The 15,902-nt window shown below is 34.0% G+C and overlaps 1 protein-coding gene and 1 pseudogene across 2 annotated transcripts; both read left to right on the top strand.

Moving 5' to 3' along the window:
- The first annotated feature begins 4,743 nt into the window (after positions 1–4,743).
- On the top strand, positions 4,744–11,159 carry LOC111306429 (methylcrotonoyl-CoA carboxylase subunit alpha, mitochondrial-like; annotated as a pseudogene). The gene is made up of 11 exons (XR_016331577.1): positions 4,744–5,751; positions 5,828–5,959; positions 6,200–6,335; positions 6,568–6,666; positions 6,745–6,804; positions 7,402–7,494; positions 7,577–7,669; positions 8,417–8,547; positions 8,874–9,214; positions 9,333–9,416; positions 10,502–11,159. The product of XR_016331577.1 is annotated as a methylcrotonoyl-CoA carboxylase subunit alpha, mitochondrial-like (transcript).
- An 880-nt stretch (positions 11,160–12,039) lies between these two features.
- On the top strand, positions 12,040–15,844 carry LOC149512812 (serine/threonine-protein kinase 52-like). The gene is made up of 6 exons (XM_089750871.1): positions 12,040–12,719; positions 13,856–13,977; positions 14,210–14,418; positions 14,502–14,676; positions 14,863–14,997; positions 15,388–15,844. The coding sequence occupies exons 1-6, from the start codon at positions 12,395–12,397 to the stop codon at positions 15,589–15,591; spliced, it is 1,170 nt and encodes a 389-aa protein (XP_089606997.1). The 5' UTR covers positions 12,040–12,394; the 3' UTR covers positions 15,592–15,844.
- The last annotated feature ends 58 nt before the right edge of the window (positions 15,845–15,902 follow it).

The raw sequence follows: 15,902 nt of genomic DNA, 5'->3' as shown, positions 1-15,902 counted from the left end.
TGGTTTTCGTTTCTCCAATTTAATCAAGAGTTAAAATTATAATTTCAATCATAATAATTAAAAATAATATAAAATCTGAAATAATGTTGAATTATTTTAATACTTTGCAAAAATCCAAAGGGTTTTAGGATGATGAACTTACGTGGAGCCACATGGAGATGGGCTAATAATTGTATGCATGAAATTTGGAGAATTTTGAAGCCCATAAACCTCTGTACTAGCCGTCGGTTAGTACGGTACTCGTCGTTTCAGAAGGTGATAGGTTGGTTTCATTGAGAATGGAAAAGTGAAAGGGTGGTTTTGGTACATGAGGAGAGTGGTGGAGAGGGGAATCTTGAATGTTAGGCAAGTATGACAGGTGTCGTTCTTTGGAAAAAGTAAAGTGGGTCGGATTTGGCTACTTCTTTCGTTCTTTGGGCGGTGGCCGAGGACGGTCGTCTTATGTCACATGACATGACTACAGCAAATTCCTTTGGACAATTATAACCACGTGTATTACAATATAATTTCAAAATCAAAATTAGTACTCTTATAGTATAATAGTCTATACTATATGTTTTTTTCGGTTGTTTGTTTTGAATGAATTACGAATTCTTTATTTTTTATTCCTGGAATCGTCTCCCTAATACGATGGAATATTTGATGTTTGTTATTGAATAAATATTTTTATTTTTGTCAAATATATGAAGATAGAGTTTGCTTGAATATAATTTCAGATTTTATGATCATTTATCTTAAATTCAATTAATAGGAAGGCACGAAGGATTATTTTTTATATTTAATAAAGGTTCATGTTATCTAGCAAAAATAAAATAAAACTTTGAAATTATTATTATTATTATTATTATTTTTGTGTATCTGAAATATTTAACGCCGTTCGCGTGGACCATTGTTTATTAATTTGGTTTTGCATTTACACATGAAAGGTGGCCTCCGCATGACAAACGAGCTTACTCCACTTATTATTAACTTGATATTATTTATCATTATAGAGTTTATAAACTAAGAAAAAAAAAAAGACCAATCAATATATTATTATTAGTGAAAACGTATGGAGATTAAGATGAAATTTGTTGCTGACCGATATTGATTTTTACCACCATATTATGATTTATTTATATAATGTGACTAAGGCAGTCGTTATTAAAACCTAAAATAAAAATATTTAAGTTGCAATCAGATCTGATTCAGCATTCAGCACCTTATATGGCGGTGATATTGATCCACTTCTATTCTATGGAAAAGGATTGTTGGACGGCGAAGATGGCTCAATTATAACGACAAGTTGGACGTCTGAAAAAGGTGTCTTTTTACTAAATTATGTGCTATAATTGGTGCATATGCCTAAATAATAATAATAATAATAATCATAATTAAATAATAATTAATCTCATCCATCCAACATACAATAAGGGAAAACATTTGGTTTATATTTACTAGAAATCAATCAATTTGCTAAATATTCCGTTTCTGTTTATTAGTATGATTTATAGTAAATATATTTATTAAAGGTATAATCATATATAGAATAAAGAAACAGAAATTTACACTTAGCACTTTTTTATTTTTATGTAACAGGAGAGAAATTAGCAACTTTGTGATATTTTCCTTGCTTTCAAAAGTCTAATTATGGGGAAAGAGAATAATTCTATGACTTTCATTCTACTTAAAACAACATCTTGAGTCCAAAATTATTGATGGGAAGATAAGATAAGAATTCAAAGAAATTTGAGGTGAAACATATATTCAAATATTTAATTGATTTATGTAATTATAATGTAATGTTCAATAAATTTAAAATTTGTATTTTTTTATTTTATTATTTTAAAATGCTATTTTCTTTATACCAAAATAAAAATATGTGTATTGCATAAATCAGTATCAAAATTAGTTGAAAAGTTTGCCCTCAACCACCTCCAAATAAGGTCAATTAGCAGGTTCGAGATGGCTTTGATCGTTAGGTGACAAATTTTATGAAAAGGGGTTTTCAACAATGAACAAAGATGGATAGAAAGCTGAGGTGACTTCTAAGCTTTTAAATGGTCATCTTTGGTAAATGCTTCAACTTTGCTTCTATCTCTTCCTTTGAAATTAATTAAATAAATGAAAATTGAATAGGGTCATAGTCCCAATGGATGAATCAAATTTTGAGCAGGCCACACTTTACCTAACTATTTTTTTTTTTTGTAGCTATGTTGCTAAATTTGGTATAAGATTGAATCATGTATTAGTTTTTCAATGGTACGAGCATATTCATTTTTAGATTTTTTAAAATTTTAATTAAAATGGAATTCTTTCTTCAAATATTTCATAAAATTAAATATATTTGTATTGGATATAAGACCGTTTAACCCAAATACAAATTAGATAATTTTCAAGTGAGATTGAATTTTTATCTTTGTTAAGAGTATTTTTTTTTTTCATTAAGTATAATTGAAAAAAAAACATGTGGAAGGGTTATTAATATTGTACAGCAAGAGGAAGCTTCTTTCACATAACCATAATACTCGATTAGCATACGTGGATAGTCAGACATAATTAACTTTTGACATGTGTGAACTTTGCCTGTGGACTACAGCACCATCTGTTGCTTACAGATAAGAAATTTTAAAAAAGCAAAGCAAAGATTCTCCCAAGGCTATGGATTGCCAAAGTAATAGATGCCACCAATAGTACTAATTGCACATTGTTGTGATGCTTTCAGCTTTAGTATGAATTCATAAGCTTTTTATCGTTTGACCGTATCTTTGTCTCAGGATAATATCATGACAAACGGGCAAATTATTATCTTCAATTGCACGGTTTTTTTTTTTTTTTTTAATTTTGTTTCCTATGAATATACAGAAAAAGTAATCATGTTTTTGAGCAAATCATTAAATTGAGTTCAGTGCATGGGTAAAGCTTTAATTAAGTTAGAATGGGCAATCTTGACAAATTTCCCTTCTCACTATCCCATCACTTAAAGGATGAATAGAATCATAACCTAACTTAAACTAAATTACTGGGTGATGCTTATTTTCTTGATCTAATTTTTTGTAATAATATTTATATTTTCAGATCACTTATTCAATTAAAGTGTCATTGAATCATTTATTAATTATTTTAGATGTAAAAATGACACAAACTGCGTGATGGTTGAAGGACTTAAGCCCAAAAATGAAAGGGTCGGTTGCCAGGTTATTAACGTTAGTGTTTAACTAGTTAAGAGAACAGTGACCAATGTATTATTTGTCATCTAGTTTAGACAATGGCAAAAAAAAAAAAGCCAGACCGGAGCCTCCTTCTGCTTGGAGCTTTGCAGCCAGGGTAAGGGGACTTATAAAGACAAATTTAGCCATCTTCAAAAACTGTCATTATGCATATGACCAATTGACCACATCCAGGGCCACCCCCTCTTTTACTTAAGATCTCAGCAAACCCATACAAATTGCATAGAAAGCAGTGAAAGAAAAAAGCTGATAGCCATGGGCCCTTCAAAGCTGCAAGGCTGAAAATGCAAAATCGAATTGTTGAATTCGGAATGGAGACTGTGGAGACTGTCAGCGGATTGTATAGCAACAAGCGAAGCAAGCGCACATGACTCACATCCCACCCACAACATCAAAGATTCTAAAAGCTTGGATTGTATATGATTGCTATTATGTAAATGTCAGGTAAAGTTTAAGCAAGTGTGAAGGAAGGAGAAGCAAGTGGCCCACCTCTCCCAACTGCCATCACAGTTTTCCAATGGCATGTGAATGGTTGTTAAAACACTCTCTCCCCCTTTATCAGTTCCAGTCACTTTTTTTTTTTTTTTTTATTTGCGGCTTTTTATGGGCTGTTGGGAGATAAATTAAATTCGCTTTGTTGCTTTCACTGCAAAACCTCTTCAATGACAGGCTTGCATGGAAAGAGACTTAAGACTTGCGGTAGATTAAATATCGGGCCTCACTGTCTCCTATTTAAGGTAATGTTTTTGGAAGAAAAATGTAAAAGGCTAATCATAAAAATATATAAATTTATTTTTTTATAATAGTCATGTCATTTATGAATAATCCGTGAATCAAAAGTCGAGCATTACTCTTTTTGTAAAGAGATTGTGTTTAATATTTATGAGTGAACTTCATTTCAATTCAGTAAATAAACTATTTCTTTAATTAATAGCTTTAATTAGGACTGTAATGAATGATACTTACTGGAATTAGAAAGAGTTAAATAAATAAGAGCTATATTAAAGACAACACCTACTTGTCTACCAATTTGTTGCATAAACTAAAGGCTAGTCATTCTCAATTTCTTTTTTTTTTTTTTTTTTCATATGGTCATTCTCAATTTCCTCTTGCATCATTTTGGCTAAAATTGTCCGTACAAAATAGTCAGTTAATATTAAACTTTTTATTTCTTTTTATAAAATAGATTAAAATTTAACTATAAAAAATATTACAAATGTTAAATTTAAATATTACAATAATTTTTTAACAATATTTTTAATTATATGAATTAATTGAATTAAATTTTAAATTTTTTATTTAATTAATAAGTTTAGCCAACTTGCAAGGTTGACTTCTACTATCATCACATGGCATCCTAAATCAATTAAGCAACATCTCATTCTCATAGGCATTAAATACTTGTAGAATTGACTGACTCCAAACTAAGGAAAAAATAAACATTTAATAACCCAAACTATTAATTGATTCTAAATTACATTTCTTAATATCTAATTATTTTAATAAAACGTAACAACGAAAAAATAATAACTTAAGTCTATCGTAGGTTCATAGGCAAAGAATAAAATGGCTTCTCAACATACCAATATAGCTTTGAATTTCGTTTTGCGGTTGTCACTTCTCAGCAATCACAAATGTGAAAAAGAAAAAGCAAATACAACAAACACGGTCCATTCAATAACCATTTAAAGATTCATAGAAAATAAACGAGGCCCAGTCCATTCCTAAGAAAAAAAAGAAAAAGGAATCAATCAAAGGGCCCAACTTAGATTTGGATTTTGGAAGATCAGGATTACAAAGCGCCCCGTAACGGCCCCGCTAAACCCGCAATTCCGAGTCTTTTGGACTGGAGCACTTTTTTTTTTTTTTTTAATTGAAAAAATCGCTTGAAATCCAAAATAATAGTAACTTATCCGCAATTTGTTATGCTCAAGCTCTCTACTTCCAGTCCGCTACCATTAATTTTGCCAAGTTCCTAATTCGAAACGATGCATCAATCCTCCGTCGAAAGTTTCTCCACGCCCGAACGCCCGTTCTTCTCCAACTAAGACTACTCTATTCTTCTACTTCTCACTTCAAAACGACGCGGCTGCAGCAGCACATTGAGAAAACCTATTGGCGAACCGAGGCTGGAATTAGCGTGCAGAATCATGAAGACAGCGAAGCGTCTAGGAATTCAGACCATCGCCTTTTACAGCGACGCCGATAAAGATTCTCTCCACGTCCGACGAGGCGGTTCACATTTGTCTAACCCGCTCGGCTCAGTTTCTTAAACAGCTCTTCCGTTGTCGAGGCGGCGATTCGCGCCGGTGCACTGGTGAGCTGCTCGAACTCCATGATATTTTACGTCATCCAAATTACTAATTATTATTATTATTAATAAATAGTATCGATGTTTTATGTGATGAATGCGGAGTATAATTTTGGCTATCCTTCCTGATTATGGTTTCTTATGGGAGGGCTCCGAGTTTGCTCAACTTGTTGAGGATAAGGGGCTTACATTTATTGGTCCTCCAGCAATCCGAGACATGGATGATAAAAGGTACTATTGATAGTAGGCTGCGCCATTATTTGGAAACATTTCTGCTTATTAATGATGTTTATATTGGGCCTGTTAGTGCCTTGAAGAGAATAATGGGTGCGGCGGTAGGATATCATGGCAGTGAACGAGATATGAAATTATGAGGTTGGAAGCTGATACAATTGGATACTCTATCTTAATAAAGCCGACTCATGGAGGCGGAGGAAAGGTGTTCCCATTTTGTTTCCCTTTCTCGTTCATTTCATTGTTGTTTGACTTTTCTTCTTCTTTTTGAACTTAAGGAATAGTGTGAATTGTGGGCACATTTTTTTTATCATTGCTTCTCTTCCATGTGCTTAATTTGTTTAGAATCATTGAGTTTACGATGTCAAGGATGTTGATAGAACAATAGAACTGCAGGAAATTTAGTTTTATTCAGATGAGGTTCTTACCATGTTTATATTTTTAGGGCATGAGAATTGAACAGTCAGAATGATTTTGTTGACTCCTTTTTGGAAGCACAACACGAAGCTGCTGTATCTTTTGGCATAAACACAATTTTGTTGGAGATATACAGGATACAACATAGAAACATTGAAGTTCATGTAGTATTAGAGCTATTAATAACCTGATTAACTTCTGGCTTTTTATTTGGTTGTACTTAATTATTAAGCTCCGTATTTGGAAAAACTAGTGACCTGATCTTGTCAGGTATTCTAGAAACTGTATGAAATGCTAGCAGATTTAATAAGCTGGATTAGGGAATGCCTGTAATGAATTTTGTTTTCTATTGGGTTTTATGTATTGACCAAAGGCTTCTCTCCTGCTTGATGTTAGTCGATATTTGGTGATAACTTTGGCAATGTACTGCATTTATATGAGAGAGATTGCAGTGTCCAAAGGATACACCAGAAGATAATTGAAGAAGCTCCTGCTGTAATACTGTTTTCTACACTTTTTATTTCTTCGTATTGTTGATCTACACGAATTTTGACTAAAACTCCATTAATGTAGTCATGTGTTACTGATGAATTTCGCTGCCACTTGGTTCAGGTTGCCATAGCTACTACTAAGGTGATGTCTTTCAAAATCATTTGCTTATAGTTATTGATATGCAGTTTGCAACTGTTGTTATTAGATGACTGTTATTTCTGTTTGATTTGATTTTTTTTGTAATGCCAGCATTTCTGAGTTTAATGAAAATTTTATGCGATTAAAATGATCATCAAAGGCAAGATAGGGCCAAGGAGGAGCTATTGCCTCCAAGTAATTTTTAAACAGGAAAAGTTTATACATTGAACTTTATCACAATATTGAGCTATATTTGATTGAAACTTATCCTGTTATTGTAATAGAAAAGAACATGAAACATAGCAAGGTCTGGCCAAAAAATAGCTACATAGCAAGGTGTTTGATTATCTAATTCTTTACCTGCCAGTTTGACAATGAATGATTTTTGCTGTTGTTTTTGTGGCTTAATGGAGAGAGAAAAACCCTAAACATTGATAGCTTCTCTCATGAATTTGCATCTCATATTTATTACTTTTCTCTCATTCCTGCTTATGTTCTCTTGCTTTTCATGATGCAAAAGGTTTTGGGCATCCTGCTTATCTTAACTTTTAACTGCTGTAACTGATAAATACTGATGTCTGGTCCATGTGGTATGTAAAGGCAGTTGGCTATCACAATGCTGGCTCTGTGGAGTTTATAGTTGATACTACAACTGTTTGATTTTACTTTATGGAGATGAACACTCAACTTCAGGTGCTTTGATCACTCATTTTCTTTCTATCTTGATTTCTCAAGCTTCATGAGACCCTAACGGAGCATCCATATTCATTCGTAGATTGAGCATCCTGTGACTGAGATGATTGTTGGTCTAGATATTGTGGAGTGGCAAATTCGTGTTGCAAATGGGTAGCATCTTGCTATAAGTCAGGTGCAGGTGCCCTTATCATGTCAATCTTTTACCCACTGAATAGAGCTATGTATATGATTTTGCTCCTCTTGGTCCTTCCTTCTTTTTCTTTGACTTTTGAAATTGTTATTCCTGTGATGTTCTATTTGAAATTGTAAGATGCATGTCTGCCTGTGCATGTGCATTTTTTTATGTTTGCCATCTGTCTCTTTTCATAATCATTGAGGAATTGACTGGGGAAATACTGTAGGGTTAGAATTATTATCCTTTTTGCTAATGGGATAGTAGTAATTGCTATTATTCTTCAATATTAGTATAAGGAGGCCTCAATGCTTACATGATCATAAGCGATGGTGCAAAATTTATTAGAAGTATATCCTAAAAAGAAAGTTGTTGCTATTAATATCTTCAAATTTATTAATTTTGGAAATATGGGAAGATCAATGTTTCATGGTTTCTCTATTCCTTCCCTCCCCACCCCCACTTTAAAAAAAGTGACTGAGCTGTTAGTGGATGTTAAAAGGGCTCCTTGATCCAATGAATAGTTTAATGGTTGTCTCAATTTAGATTATCATTACTTGGCCAGGGTGTTTAAATGTTTGAACAGCGATGAGGTTCTTTCAAATGCTGAAATATTCTCTAGTGCCATGAAATGTGCAGACCTCTAATGAAAATTTCAATTTATTTTTCCTTCTTTTATTAAACTTGAGTTCGGGAGCCCCATTAATGGATATTTATGAAGTCTATTTAGGGTTACCATTTTGACAGATTTGTGATTACTCATAATTTTGACGGGCCATGCTTTTGAAGCCTGAGGCTATGCTGAAAATATTCCCGAACTGTTTCTTCCTGCAACTGGAGTTCTTCATCTTTATCATCCTGTACCAGTTTATCAACAGGTGAGGTTCCTATGCTGTATGTAAGATCAAGTTTCTTGGCTATAAAAAAAATTAACTCAACCTAAGCATTCGAGAATGGTCCTAATAGGAAAAAAGCCACACTGGAGGAGTTGTGTCAGATTGTTAGATAGTGTCTTTGTGCTGATTAACCTTTGATGTTTGCCATCCATTTTTGCTCTTGGAAAGAGTAGAGAAAATGGGATAATTGGTATATCTCATAGCCATATGTCCTAAATTAAGGATACCACCACCTGTAAGACTGCGTGTTTCATTCCACATTTTTTCCTCTCCCTTTCTCCTTATTTTGATCGTTTTCTATTTAACAGTTCAGGTTTGACTGAAGCGAACAATGAGATGTTGTTAGCATGCATTATGATCCTATGATTGCAAAGCTTGTAGTATGGGTAGAAAACTGTGCTGCAGCACTAGTCAAATTGAAGGATTGCTTGTCAAAGTTTCATGTATAGAGTCTTGTTTAGGAATTTTAGTTCTAAACTTGGTGCAAAAGACTTCATCATTGTCCCTCTGAGATATGCCTAATTATACTGAAACTTGGTGACTGTGGTGGCACCCATGGCTGGTTTAGTGGTCAAGGTTCTGGTGGAGGATGGAGCAAAGGTGGAAGAAAGGAGAACCTGTATTGGTGCTAGAAGCAATGAAGATGGAGGTTTGTACCAACAATAGCTCCAATATTATTTCATTTTTGCTATTCGCTTAGACTAAAATACACATTTAGTGACCCAACTTATATTGAAAGTTGCTTTATTTGACGGCATGTGGTGAAGGCAACATCTGGTGGTTTTGTTCAAGGACTTAAAGTCAGCTCTGGTCTACAAGTTTCAGATGGTAGTGTTCTTTTAAGACTCAAGGTTAGTCATTTTGAATTCAGCTCTTGACATGGATAGTTTTAACTCCGCTGCATATAATTCTTCATACAATATTGTGACCTGTCTGAGCTTAAATTTATGTAGAATTCCTGCATCTTGAGCTTGAATAGCTTAGATTTGATTGGTATATATTTTTATATATATTCATTTTCGTTTGATTTCATGTACTTGGCCATCTTACTTACTGTCTGATGAAGTCTTTTGTTTGGCCTTCTCTAATAATCTTGTTTCATCCTTGAATTTTTTATTTAAGTCATCTACATTACTAATCAATTGATTTTTTTCTTTCTAGAAAAAGTATATTGAATATTAGTACTCATAATTCTACTGTTTCAATCCAATGGTGAGTGTGTGTGAAAACTTGAACTAACCTGTGGTTTTTGGCTAAATCATTCAACCCCCTATGTAAAAATGTATAAGGGCATCACTATGTTAAATATGCTTTCTGTTAGATTCAACACCATCTGAAGATTTATTACTTGGTTGCACAAGTTAGCAGAAATATTGTGTCAATGCATTAGAATTTATCAAACTGCTATATTGTGGATTAATTGATAATTTGATTTGCATTCAGTAGCAATGTTGAAAATAGAGTTGAAAAAGATTCAAATATAAGATTGTTTAATAGAACATGACTTAAATGACAATTGTATCCTTGGTCAGGAGTGATTAGAATTCATCTTGAAGTGCGGTTTCCATGATAATATCGTCGTCTGGTAGAGAAAATAAGTTTAGTAAGCTTCTGTGTCACTGACAAACATAGAAAAGGAAGTAGAGAGAGAACGGGATGGCTTTGAGCCAATCTGATGACATAATGTAACGTGGGATTGCATAATCCTGCTTCATAAATAGTGATTTGTGGCGCTCATGCTATAATCTGATTTCCCACTTTGGACATTCGAATCTTACTGTTTGCCTCCTTGTATTTATTTTATGATGGTGTCTTTCTTATTTTTAATCATATTGAAGTAGATTATGATGAACTATAAAATGAATGAAATTATTTTTAAAAAAATCAGGAATTAATTAATGATTTGATTTGACGTTGGTTGAGCAATATGTTACAGTGCGCGTATTGGTCTACATCTAGGGTTGCTATCCAAGGTCAGCAAGGGTTTTTGTTCAAGTGTGACTGGGCTACAGAACCCCGGAGACAACCCAGGTCACATCGGTACTGCTTCTTCACCTCCACAGACATACCTTCACTCAAAAAAAAATAAAAATTAGGCGTATTCAAAGTTTTGTGGCGTTCTCAAGTGTGAACTGTGAATAAAGAGAGTAGTCAAGAAGCCATTATGTTGGCAAAGAAAATCATAGCGTGAGAGTGTTGTATAGTTTTATGGCCATCATCATGCTACTAATTCAAATATTCTTCTATAAATCACAGCTAGCTTGGCCAACACGGAGGATTCCGATTGTGACATTTCATTAAAGAAACCAAGGCGTATTCAAAGTTTGTCGACGAATTTCAAATAAAAATTGGTTTCTTTAATATTCTGTGGGCGGCAAACGCAAATGTCACGCATCATCCAATTTTTTCTTCGAAGGACGCCCCAAAGGACAACGACACGCCATTTCTATTTATATTTGGTCAAATGAACAGAAAAGTCAAAGGTGCTAATCGCCTCACTTTTTTTTCTTTTATAAATAATTTTCCTTCTTTTGAAACAAAAAATAATACCAGTACAAATATTCTTCTTTGAATTGGTCGGAGGAGTTTTTAAAGGGTTGTTTCTTCTAATTTCCAGTGGGAACTGAAATCCAAGTGTGAGACTGTTTTTGAAAAATATAAAATTCTTGATGCTGGAATATGCTAATGCTATTCACAAAATGTGCAAAACAAAAAAAATGCCCCAATGCAATATATCATGGATGGCACAGAAGAATCAACTTAAGGTCACTGCCAGTAATTTTTTTTTTTTTTTGGGTTGTCGTAAACAATAGTCATTTTCCTGTTCATCGTTGTCAATGGGAGAATTTTTTGCCTTTTTTCTGATTCCTAAAGGGCGTAATTGTAAATAGTCAATATCTTATTGGCCTTTCTTTTCTAAAGATGGGAGCTCTGTCCAAATTTAGCGAGTAGTAATTCGGATTTACTACTGTGTCTGCACTAGCTTTACCCAAAACACCCCTTGCGCCCATCCTTTGATTGCTGCTTTTTCAAGTTTTGTGCTTTTAGATTGCTACTATTATTTACTTCTATATTTGATCAAAAACCCTTATGGAAATTCTTAATTTTGGTTACCTTAATTTGGATAGAGGGATAAATTAAGTAAGACCTTGATAGATATTTTCTGTAAAATTTGGAAAGGGCAATAAAATGAATTTCAGATTCTCTAGATAAAAACAAGAGTGAATTTCCATTTTGTGCAGAGTACTTAAAACTAAATGATAAAATATCTTAACGACTACAATGACCAAAAATGAAGAACAAGAATTTGTAATGGAAAACACAACTAAATGGTGTAAAAAATTATGGCCCGATGGAAAAGCAAGGGGGGCAATATGGTAAAATCGTTAAGGAAAACCGGCATTCCCATCTGTGATCCACCAGAAGATCTTAAAATACCGGTAAATGCGTTGATGTGGACAGGAAAACAACAGCATATCCTTCCTTGTTCTTGTCAATTTCTTATTTTGAAACAGTCGTGCCCTCTTAAAGCCAATTCAGGCTACAACCCTAAACCAAAGCCCTACTTCCAATTCTTTTTTTTTAAACCTTTCTTTTCAAATTTTTTATTTATAAAATAAAATCTTTCTTCTTTCCTCCTCCACAAAACCCCCAAAAAAAAAAAATTTTCCCAAATAATCAACATATTTTCTTCTGTCCTTTGTACTTTATAAAAAACTTTTTTTTCTCTTTTTCTGCTTCAAAACCAATGTTTTGTTGATCCATTTTCTTTGGTTTGGTAATTCCATTGTTTTTATTTCGTGGGTTTTTATTTTTTCCTCGTAAAAAAATGGCATCAAGCAACAGTGAGGGAGCTGAAGCTGTAGCAAAATCAGAGACAACCCCGACAGAGGAAAAGGCTTTGGGGTCTGTAGGAAACCTTAGCAACATTAAGGACACGTTTCTAAGAGCAGATAAGATAGATTTCAAGAGCTGGGATTTGCAACTGGATAAGCACTTGAGCAGGGCTTGGTCTAGGGACAGCCATATTTCATCTATGACAAAGAAGGAAGAGTGGGAAATTGATTTGGCTAAACTTGATATAAGACACGTTATAGCTCATGGGACTTATGGCACCGTTTACCGTGGCGTTTATGATAGCCAAGATGTTGCAGGTATCACTTTTATAAATATGTTGCCAAAATTCAGAAATCCATCCTTTTATCTTGTTCACCTTGGACTGCTATTTTTGCCCGAGATGAGAATTTTTTTCTCTATTCAACTGTATATACTGATATAAAGATGTAGTATATATTGCTTTTGACTTGCTTGTTTGGTTCAATGATAATTGCTAAGTTGTTCAAACGTGCCCCTGGAAAGTGAATTTGCTAGTAGAAGATGATAATATTATAGCAATTTCATGTCTTTAGGTTCTGATATTAAGCCTAGGATCATATGTGTAAGACATAATACATTGTGTAATAGGAGGTTTATGCTTGAAACTTGAGGTGAGTCACTGGATGTCTCATGACTAGCATCAATTCTACTAACTTGACCACAAGTTTACATCGCTTTGAGGTATAACTTTTGTCAAAAGACATCCTCAAGCGTTTTGTTCTTTAAATGAGGATGTAATGAAAGGCGAATGTTTTTGGAACTTCACTATCAGCAAAAAAAAAAAAAAGGAGAAAGCTTTGATAGACTATGAAATTTTCATTTGTCTAGATGCAGCATATCAATGATGTATACTGACTGCAACTGTCCAATGAAGCTGTATGATAACTTGCTCATTTTCTGTGTGCAAGTGATAATGACATAGGACCTCTTTCTTTTCATTTTGAAATTATAAAGTTTTAATCTTGATTTCAATGAATATTGCTTCTGCCATGAAACTTTCTGTCAATAACAACTGCCTCATGTTGCTTTATGTTTGCTTGGTATAAACAGCTTATGCAGAGTTGCCTTGGGGCTCCAAATTCACTCTCTTTACAGAGTTCTTTAGATGGCATTACTTAAATTTCTGAATTAACTTTAGTGAATCTGAAATTGGGTTGTTTTGAATGCAAATATGTGTTTTCAAAGGTGTGCTTAATGCATAGTCTGATGATTGTGTTTACTTTCTGGTGTTTGATTCTAACATGTGTTGAGGGGCGAGTAATCAGTAATGTCAACTCATGGTCTCTATTTGACATGCTGCCTATATTCTGCCACTATTTGATTGTAAAACATCTGCTTAGCTGCAATAGTTAAGTTCTTAAGAAAACATTCAACTCGCTGATATCCTAACTACAAAGTGTTCTTAATTTTGTAGTGAAGGTATTGGATTGGGGTGAGGAAGGGATTGCCACAGCTGCTGAAGCCGCTGCCCTTCGAGCATCATTCCAGCAAGAGGTTGCTGTTTGGCATAAGCTTGACCACCCAAATGTAACAAAGGTAAAACCAATTTATATTTAGTTAGGTTAGGCATACTGCTCCTTTCATGTGGGAAAGAGATTTAATTATACATGTTATATTGGTTGCAGTTAAGAATTGGAAGATTGTTCTGCTTATAGTTTTTCCTGAACTACTAATATTGTAACTGTTGTTGTGCTTGCAATACCGTGACATAATTCTTTAAATATTTTGAATTTCAATATTCAAATCACGAATGAATAACCTCTTTCAGTTTATTGGAGCTTCAATGGGAACTTCTAATCTTAAGATCCCGATCAAAGATGGAATAAGTGAGAATAATAATTCTCTTCCTTCCAGAGCATGTTGTGTTGTTGTTGAGTACCTTCCGGGTGGGACGTTAAAGAATTTTTTGATCAGAAATAGGAGGAAAAAACTTGCCTTCAAGGTTGTGATTCAAATTGCTTTGGACCTTTCTAGAGGGTGAGTAATTTTTTAGGTATATTAGGATTTCCAATGTTTTCACTTTGGAAAAATAATGGATATTTTTCGTTTGACTTTTACAGTTTGAGTTATCTTCACTCCAAAAAAATTGTACACCGTGATGTCAAGACTGAAAATATGTTGCTAGATGCTCATCGAACTTTGAAAATTGCTGATTTTGGTGTTGCTCGAGTTGAAGCTCAAAACCCAAGAGACATGACTGGGGAAACAGGCACTCTTGGTTACATGGCTCCAGAGGTATCCACTCCTTGGATAGCCATTGACTGTATAATTTTATCCCATAATTATTGTAATGATACAAATTTTTATGCTCAACTGCTACAACAATTAGGTCACCTAAATTCCTGAAGCTCCTTTTTTTTTTTTTCTTGGTATCTGTTCCCTTTTCTGTAGAATAAAAATCTAACGCAATGGTTTATGTAGGTCCTTGATGGGAAACCTTACAATAGGAAATGCGATGTCTACAGCTTTGGCATATGCTTATGGGAAATATACTGCTGTGACATGCCTTATGCTGATCTTAGTTTTGCTGAAGTTTCATCAGCCGTAGTACGACAGGTATGAGTTAAAAATTCAAATCTTACATTTTTTACTAATCTAACTCGAAGCATCAATCTTTTGGCTTGGCCTCCATATAGGTGATAGTTATGATATTTCAAAATTTCATATATCTTTTAACTCTTGCATACCTCATCAGTCAGCTGGTTAGCTTAAATAGTCTGGTTCTTGTTTTTGAATAGATTTATACCTTGCAGCCTTTCAATTAGCTTTTAGATCCTTTGTATCATAATTATCTGGATAAATTGAAACACCACATTCATATATTGTAAAAAATGGGACTTCAATGTGTATCTGTAGGCACATCAGCGGATGTTTGCACTTGAATCTGTACTCTTTCCTCTGATACGTTTGGTTGTAATGCCTGATGTTTGAAAATTTTCTTTGCAGAATTTACGCCCAGAAATTCCTAGATGTTGCCCAAGTTCATTGGCAAGCATCATGCGAAAATGTTGGGATGCGCACCCTGAAAGACGTCCTGACATGGATGAGGTGGTGAGATTGCTAGAGGCAGTAGACACAAGCAGGGGAGGTGGCATGATACCTGATGACCAAGCTTCTGGCTGTTTTTGTTTCACCCCCCGTGGCCCATGATAATAAATTTTAGCTCATTCATTTATTTTGTGGTACATAAGTTTAGTTGAGAGAGAACGTGAAACATTGATTTCTATTATGCACTTGAAGTAGCCCCGTTAACGTCCATGTAGAACCCTTGGTTCTATTCCTCAATCCAATGCATTACAACATACTAGTATGTAAGGGTGGATATAATTCTTTTTAGTGGCATGAATGGCAAAATTATGGTCTCCAATAAAAGTTAAAGCTTTAATGGTTGCATTTCTTCCAATAGCTTTGTCCTATGACAGTGAGAATCATCTCAAGAACTGTGTGCTCTGCAGAATCCT

The sequence above is a fragment of the Durio zibethinus genome, chromosome 21 (genome assembly GCF_047325235.1).
Source record: "Durio zibethinus cultivar Kanyao isolate XHJ-2024 chromosome 21, ASM4732523v1, whole genome shotgun sequence".
NCBI lineage: Eukaryota > Viridiplantae > Streptophyta > Magnoliopsida > Malvales > Malvaceae > Durio > Durio zibethinus.
This window is presented reverse-complemented; position numbering and strand designations above follow the sequence as displayed.

What these genes read in the sequence shown, in the direction of transcription:
- LOC149512812 (XM_089750871.1), top strand. Translation starts at nt 12,395, where the DNA reads ATGGCATCAAGCAACAGTGAGGGAGCTGAAGCTGTAGCAAAATCAGAG. An exon ending in ACCACCCAAATGTAACAAAG is followed by an intron (nt 13,978 to 14,209) that starts GTAAAACCAATT and finishes AACCTCTTTCAG; the next exon opens with TTTATTGGAGCTTCAATGGG. An exon ending in CATCAGCCGTAGTACGACAG is followed by an intron (nt 14,998 to 15,387) that starts GTATGAGTTAAA and finishes TTTTCTTTGCAG; the next exon opens with AATTTACGCCCAGAAATTCC.